Source organism: Lepisosteus oculatus, chromosome 2, assembly GCF_040954835.1.
Source record: "Lepisosteus oculatus isolate fLepOcu1 chromosome 2, fLepOcu1.hap2, whole genome shotgun sequence".
NCBI classification, from domain to species: Eukaryota; Metazoa; Chordata; class Actinopteri; order Semionotiformes; family Lepisosteidae; genus Lepisosteus; species Lepisosteus oculatus.
The window spans coordinates 69,378,838-69,386,513 of record NC_090697.1 but is presented as its reverse complement, the minus strand read 5'-3'; the positions used below and the strand labels follow the sequence as shown (position 1 = coordinate 69,386,513).

At 49.0% G+C, this 7,676-nt stretch overlaps 1 protein-coding gene across 1 annotated transcript; it reads right to left on the bottom strand.

Annotated features, from left to right (window-relative positions):
• Positions 1-1,317: 1,317 nt before the first annotated feature.
• Positions 1,318-7,591, bottom strand: ppiab (peptidylprolyl isomerase Ab (cyclophilin A)). The gene is made up of 5 exons (XM_069182045.1): positions 7,415-7,591; positions 3,510-3,540; positions 2,777-2,865; positions 2,295-2,467; positions 1,318-1,702 (listed from the first exon to the last, which is right to left on the bottom strand). Exons 1-5 carry the CDS (start codon positions 7,481-7,483, stop codon positions 1,570-1,572), a joined length of 495 nt encoding a protein of 164 aa, XP_069038146.1. The 5' UTR covers positions 7,484-7,591; the 3' UTR covers positions 1,318-1,569.
• Positions 7,592-7,676: the final 85 nt, after the last annotated feature.

The following is a 7,676-nucleotide window of genomic DNA, read 5'->3' as shown; positions in this document are numbered from 1 at the left end:
TGATCTTAAGCTGCATTGAAATACATTTAAATTGAACCCTAAACCCTTCAAGATTACTCTGAAGACATGGAAATGCTAATTAGATGAATAGCACAGAATTTCCACAAAATGTCTCTTTCTGAAATCTGTGGATGGCACAAGTCTCAAATAAAGGCAATGATTTGAAGGTACCTTAGACCAAGGCTGTACCCAGCTGAAATTTGCTAAATCTATCCTGGGATAGTACCACAGTGTACTATTCTATATCTGTGCATTATGAGTAACAAGCAATGCTTCAGTGCAAAGTGACATGTAGATGCTTTGGTGCATTAGAGAAATTCTACACACTACATACAGTAAGCCTTTTGTCCCACTGTTCAAATTGAATATGGCTATGCTCAGACAATAAAAGGTTATGTTAATTCAAGTACAACTTACTTCCCCACAGTCAAGTGCAGCCCACTTCTAAATATTTTTTGATACTGGGAGGCTTCAGGAAGTAGTTGACCCACATTCTGTCAGTAATTATGCACAGCTACAGGTCCTGGGTGTAAGCTGGTTTCTAGAGCACACACACATGTAGCTGGACATACACATAGAATGCACATATGGGTTGTAGGCTGAAAGCAGCACCGCATCTGTACTTGTAGAATAATGCAAAGACCGAGGTCTTGAAGCCACAGCTCCCCTGTGCACCCTTGCCCACCTAGCATCACTGCATGCTGTGGATGCTCCCACTGCAAGACCTGCAGGCTGGAGAGATGACATCATCCAGCTGTACTTTTCCACACCTCCTCCCCCCAGTCTCCACTGCCTTCTAACCCGTTTTACTGCAGCAGACCACAGGTAGGATTCTGCATTTTAAAATTTCCATTCAACTTGGATTTGAAAGGCATGTAATAAGCTTCACATCAAGGTCATATGATTTCCTGCAAAAGATCCCCAACGCAGATGGGGGCTCTCAGGATCATATTCTTTTAAACCCCATACACACACTTGTTTCCTCTTCTGCAATGCAGCAAGCTAGAGTCACATCAAGCTGCAATGAGCCCATTTTACTTGTGACCCAGAAACACCCCTCATCTACCCAGCACTCCCCTCCCCCTACACTAGCAGCTGCCAACAGCTCCGAGTCCAAAGACTGAGGGGGCAGCTACTGCTCTTCTGGCAGTTTGCAGGAATACTGACATACAGTAGCACTGCACACACCCAGATGAGGTATAAATTGCAACAATGCTGCCTGCAAACCATGAGCCCCAGCATCTCAGTCCCCATCTACTATTTAACAATTCTCAAAATGCACCCCTCAGGTAAAAAAAACAAACAAAAAAAGCCAGATTTATTCCATCCTTTGAGGAGTTCCCCCCCACAACTTTATTTTTAATCATTTATAAACAACTTTGTGTCCAGATGGACTTCTGAAAGAAAACAAAAAGGCGCCACAGAAAAGTAGCAATAATTGGAGATGCAGAGGAACAGAATGAGCAGGGGGTGGGGGGACCACTTCCATCTCCACGGTGACAGCAATGGGGGATGCAGAGGGATGGGACGGGGGGGGGGGGGGGAGGGAGGGGTCAGAGGGCAGGAGACTCAGAGCTGGCCGCAGTTTGCGATGGTGACCTTCATGGAGGTCTTCCCGCCCTGGGAGCCATACTTCTCCACCGTCTTCACCACATCCATGCCATCCACCACCTGGCCGAACACCACGTGCTTCCCGTCCAGCCTGCGGAAGAGAACCAGGAAGGGTGAGGGAAGAGCAGACCCCGCCCGGGCTGAACGAGAGCCTGCCATGCTTGTGGCCGTCTCTGGTCTGCAGTATGCAGTACCGATTCTCCACCCTTGTTCCAATGAGAACATGTGTCCATCACCTTCCAGAGTACATATCTGACTTAAAAGGGGGGTAATTGAAGTCTTGCACCCTTAACATGCTGCGCTGATGCGTTAGCCACTTTCATGCTTCTGCACATTCCTGCAACTTGTACCCAACCCTAGCTCTACTTACTACTGGACAACCTTCCCAACACCAGACCTTGCTAGCATCTTGTACACAGCACAGTCCTTTCGCTTTTCTCAGATACATGGGATAGCTTCTCCACGCAGCAGCTCAGGTGCAGGAGGCAATTCTCACTTCATCCAGCCCCGACTGCACCAGCTCAGAAGTACCAACCACTTCCAGAAGCGGTTATTCACCGATACTCGCTTCCCAAACTCAAAATCCTAGTAAGTACGAGTCAAATGTCATTTACAAATGCCCCGCTGCAGCCTGGCAGAAGGCTCAACTATGGGGAAAGGGGGCAGGGATCCAGGAGTCTCACCAGGTAGTTTTAGCTGTGCAGATGAAGAACTGGGAGCCGTTGGTGTTCGGCCCTGCGTTGGCCATGGAGAGAATTCCGGGGCCGGTGTGCTTCAGAGTGAAGTTCTCATCCGCAAATTTGTTCCCGTAGATGGATTTGCCTCCGGTTCCATTGTGGTTTGTGAAATCCCCACCCTAAGGTGATGAAAGCAGGAACGGCATTACCGGACAAGCCTTCCCTGAATCTCTGTCTCAGCTTCCTGCAAACACTTCAGAGCAGAAGACCACCCAATACAACCCCATCCCCCATGGCTTCTTGCTAAACAACCTTGCATAACAGACAAAAAAGAAACCACAGAAACGTAGCAATACTTGGATATGTAGAGGAACAGAATGAGGTGGGGGGGGATTAGATCAGAGCTAATGACTGGACCCATAAACCACTGCCCCAGCCCACAGAAGAAAGGCTGGATTGGCCACTACAAGCCCCACCCCCTGCCTTACCTGGCACATGAAGTCTGGGATGACACGGTGGAAGCTGGAGCCCTTGTAGCCGAAGCCCTTCTCACCAGTGCACAGGACGCGGAAGTTCTCTGCAAACGGAGCACATGGGTCAGCCACAGTACCCCCAAACCCCGTCCACTGCAGCAGGTAGCCAGGCATGAAGCATTTAGGCTAACCCAAAGCCTGATCTGCTGGACGATGGAGACTTCGGAACTGAGCATCACCATCTAACGCATAACTGCACTGCAGAAACACTTCACGGAACAGAACCCGCCCAATTGAATTAATCCAGAGGAAATTAAACCCTACATGCAAGTAATAATAATAATAGCTTACACTTATATAGCCCTTTTCTGGACTTTCCACTCAAAGCGCTTTACAGGTAATGGGGATCCCCTCCACCACCACCAGTGTGCAGCCCCACCTGGATGATGCGACAGCAGCCATAGTGCGCCAGAACGCTCACCACACATCAGCTATCAGTGGGGAGGAGAGCAGAGTAATGTAGCCAATTCATAGGGGGGATTATTAGGCGGCCATGATTGGTAAGGGGCAACGGGAAATTTGGCCAGGACACTCGGTATGGGTATAGTTCTACTAGGAACACTGTAGTTATCGTTTCAAAGTTAAGACTAGGAAGACCACAGACAAGACAACAACAGGAGTAGAAGAGAAAGGGGGAACTCCAATTTCCTACCAAATCTACTTAAGTTCTACAGCCTCAATAACTCACCTGCAGTTTTAGGGACGACATCGGCCCTCAGCTGTTGGAGAGAAGAGAAAGAAAAGTGAGTCAAATCCCTTGCTGGGTGGACTGCAGTGAGTCAAATCCCTTGCTGGGTGGACTGCAGTGAGTCAAATCCCTTGCTGGGTGGACTGCAGTTCGTGCAGTCAATACCTTCCCTCAAGTAAGACCTAAGGATTTACAGGGCAATCTAACGACCGTTTATTAAGCCTTGAGGCCACAGTTCATTAGCTCACTGCTCCATGAACAGCGGCCTGCGAAGGCAGGCAGGCTCAGGCCTACTGCACAGGGGCCCAGGCAGCTGCAGAGACAGCCAACACCCTGCCAACTGCTCATATTCGTTAAGGGCTTCAGTGATGGAAGCACTGCTCCTCCCAGTATTGTGCATTCAGCAGCTGCACAGCCCCCGGTTCACAGTTGCAGTGCGAGATCAACCATCAGCAGGAACAGCCTTAAATTGGGGGGGGGGGAACTATTCTTTCACTGCTCCATACAAAGCAGCTGTGCGATGAGACTCAAGAACCCACCCTCAGCTGTCTGCAGGGTCATTTAATCCCTCACTCCTCAGTGCAGCAGTGTGCCCCAGGCAGACCCTACTCTCTCACACACCACAAGTCAAGCCAGCCCGCTCCCGAGCATCGCGCCCAGTTCTGCCCTCGGGCTCAGAGGCAAAAACCACCGCAGGACCAGCGTGCCGATTTGGCAGATCTGGGATTTTAAAACGCCTCTCCAGACCTCAAGGATGAGGGCTCTCTTAAAATGAAGGATTGGCTTTAGAATATAAAAATCAGAAAGGACGCACACTAGCCAACTTGCTAGCACCTAGGCCACCTGTGGATTTTTATCCAGACACTTCCAGGATGTACTGTGGAGCGAGGAACCGGACTATGACCTGTGAAAGATGTGGTATTGAAGATTTGGATGTTCATTTCATATGCGGATTGGGAATCGGGGACAAGTAGTTTAAATCCTCGACTTATTTTAAATTCTGAATGCAGAATGAGGACCAAACCTCATGTTAGGGTGCCATTACCCCTCTTACAGGCTTTAAAGGCAAAAGGTTATCGTTTATTGAAGGGTTGCAGTGAACGTGTTCAAGACAAGGTTTTAAAGCTATTTGCAAAACGTCCAATGGAATCTTTTACAGATTGAAAGAAAATTCTGCAGGAAAAGGTCAAACCCGTTACTGCAGGTGTACCCAGGGCAGTCCCAAAACACCTCGCGATTCACATGACAAATGCCGATGTTAAGCTGCTGAACCCTTTGGGTCATTAATAAATGCATGAAGTTAAAAGTCTGCCTCCACAGCCAGCCAGTTTTCAGCTCTACTCGTTAACAAAACAAAAAAGGCGAGCTCCACACCCCGGTATCACCTGCCCGCTCGCTCTCCGCCAACTCGCACGATGCTGGTATTTTTCCACTGCCCAACAACAGAAAAAATTCCAGCAGGAAGCTGACTTTTTTTAAATAAAGAAAACGCCTCTCCGCCAAATTTCGCAACGGCGGTTCGAAACCGTGGCCTCTATTATACCGTCCACAGTCATCGACTTCCACATACAGCCCAGTGTTACTTCCGACTCACCCCGCAGCCGAAAATCTACCCTAAGTTCCGAGCCAGCGGACACCCTAGTGAACGCGTTTTACTTTTTTTTTTTAAAAAAAAGGACTCGCCGAATACTTCCGAGATGCTGGACGTCGCGGCGGCCCGACTGCGTTAAAATCAGAATCACGAAGTCGGTAAAGCACAAATGCCAATACAGCGCACCGAATCGATTCGGGTAGGATCGGGCGATTCTACACCCTCGTGGCACCCACATGAGCACGTGGAAACGGGCGTGTCCGCGCGCTGCGGCTGCGGGATTAATGAGCGAACAGTCAGCGAGGGAAGGTGACATCCGGTCTCTTAAAAACACTCGCCCTTGGACTTCGTAGTTTTGCGCCGGGTCATCGTGACACTGGAACGCCTAAAACCCTCAGCAGCAAGCGGGAGGGCGGCCGTTTCCATTCCTTCGCAGCAGCAAGACACGATTTTATTTAAACATTGTTATTGAAACGCGTGACGATACAGCACATCACATCAGAGGCCAGCAGAAGCGGTTAATCGGAAACCCCTCCAAAGCTGTACTGCAGCACCCTACCATCACGTTATTGACACTTTAAGGTCCTTTTCTCCTTTTTTTAAAAAAAAAGGAGAAGGCGGCTAACAAAAAAAAAAAGCGTCACGAATACATTTTCATGTAATGGACCCCTTTTGGCCCAAATCACGTCTGAATGGAACCAAGTCCCACTGAAGAGCGGATGGAAGCTTCTAGATTTGCGATTCTCCAGTCGACGGAGGGCGCGCATTTACGCTTCCTGTCGCATTTACGCAGCTCCACGATGTCCCGTCCCGAGTTACGGTATTCTCGAATTCGTCCACCACGCAAACCCTTTGCTATGGTACGCGTTGGGACGTGTACCGCTCTCCCTTCCATTCGGCAACACGCCTCAATTTGAAACTGAACACCAAATTAGTCCGACTATTAAGAACTAAGTCACTAATAGGGCACCGGTAAAGCTTAACAGGGAGCGCATAGAATGCTACCCACCCCCACCTCAATATAAACGTTTTCCGTCTGCGGAAAGTTACTGGGTTAAAACGCGTTTCATTTTTTTTGCCCTGAAAGTGCGCTTAGGCCACAAGGCGCGGCCCCGGCAGGTCCTCGGCCCACGTGCAGCCGGAGCTAGGCAACAAAGAGGCGAGGCCGCGTGGGAACGCGCTGCGCGCGGTCACGGGCGCGGAGAAAAAAAAAGTAAAGCAATTTTATTCAAGCGAATGCAAGTTACTGATCCCGAAAATGATCCCGGAATTGGGTATAGACCCAATTGTCGAAAATCGCAAGCCGCAATGAGACCTGCCCACTGCTAGATAAACTGCCAAGAATGCAGATTTTTGAAGACTGACAGCCCTGCGCTTGAGATGTCCAGTAAGCGGAAAAGACTTCATTGATCAAGATGGCCACACGAACTGAAAATTCGTCTGTACCGGGGGGGAGACTCCCAGGAATACCGCATTTCTAAACGCGGCATTCCTTCTGCAGAACAATAGAGCCCACCCGAACACCGGCTAGGGAAAAATGTACTGATACAATACAAATACCACCGTACAGACGAATTAAACACTCTGGGAGTATCCGATTTCCAAAGTCATCCCCTTCCACAAATCTTGGAATCAGATTAATAGAAGGCTCGCATTTTCCCCCAAAATGGCCTCTTCCGCGGTAAAGGAAGGATGACAATGAAAATGGCGCCCGTCTCAATAAAAACACAAGACTGGAGAATCGAACCAAATTAGGGTAGTTGGGCAAAAACGGGGTATTCGCCTAGATTCGCATTTCCAGGAGACCAGGCATTGTTCCCGGTGCACGATAAGCAGTGGATAGTTAAGTATTTGTGCCCAATTAAGTTTATTCCAATGCTTAAAGGTGTGCAAAAAACGATCATTTTCAGGACAATCTCATCAGGTTTAAATCTAGGATAGTTTTTTTTTCCAACCCACTAGAATACCCCCCTCCCCCCCCTACAACCGCATCACTACCCAGCTCAACTACGTCACTTCTTGCAGTTCATGTCTAATCGGCCAACTGCATCGTTCTGAGTTAAGAAGCATGAACAGGGGGAACGCTGGAAAATGCTTAGCCCTGTTAGCAACCTCTATTACAGACCAGATACTTCATGGACCCAGGTGTAGGCTCGGCTATCCACACAAAACGTGCAGACAGGGAACGCGTCCCACAAGACGGCACACACGGCCATACATGCGCTCTTTAATCCCATGCGTTTACGATCCGACTGCAAGAACACCACATTTCACACACGCCTGAAGTCCAGACCATTCAAGTGCCATTATTTACCTCCATGATAATCCTGCCGATCACGTTGTCGCCAACGGCGATGTCGAAGAAGACCTTTGGGTTGCCCATACTTGAAGATGAATGGAGGGGGGGGTTACCGGATAAAGTACTTGAACGTGGACTTCAGCCAAGACCCTACCCGTGCCGCAGCTGATTCGGAACAAAAAGAGTGCCGGCAAAGGCAAAGAATTTATAAAACGTAAGGAAGTCCCCGGGACAGTTACAACCAATGGGAAGAGGGGAGATTTTGAAGGGCGCAGAG

Excerpts from the sequence above, each read along its gene's own strand:
- ppiab (XM_069182045.1), bottom strand. The coding sequence starts at position 7,483 with ATGGGCAACCCAAAGGTCTTCTTCGACATCGCCGTTGGCGACAACGTG. Across the intron at positions 2,866-3,509 it reads TGTCGTCCCTAAAACTGCAG|AGAACTTCCGCGTCCTGTGC; the intron begins GTGAGTTATTGA and ends CTCCGTTTGCAG. Across the intron at positions 1,703-2,294 it reads TGCACAGCTAAAACTACCTG|GCTGGACGGGAAGCACGTGG; the intron begins GTGAGACTCCTG and ends TCTCTTCCGCAG.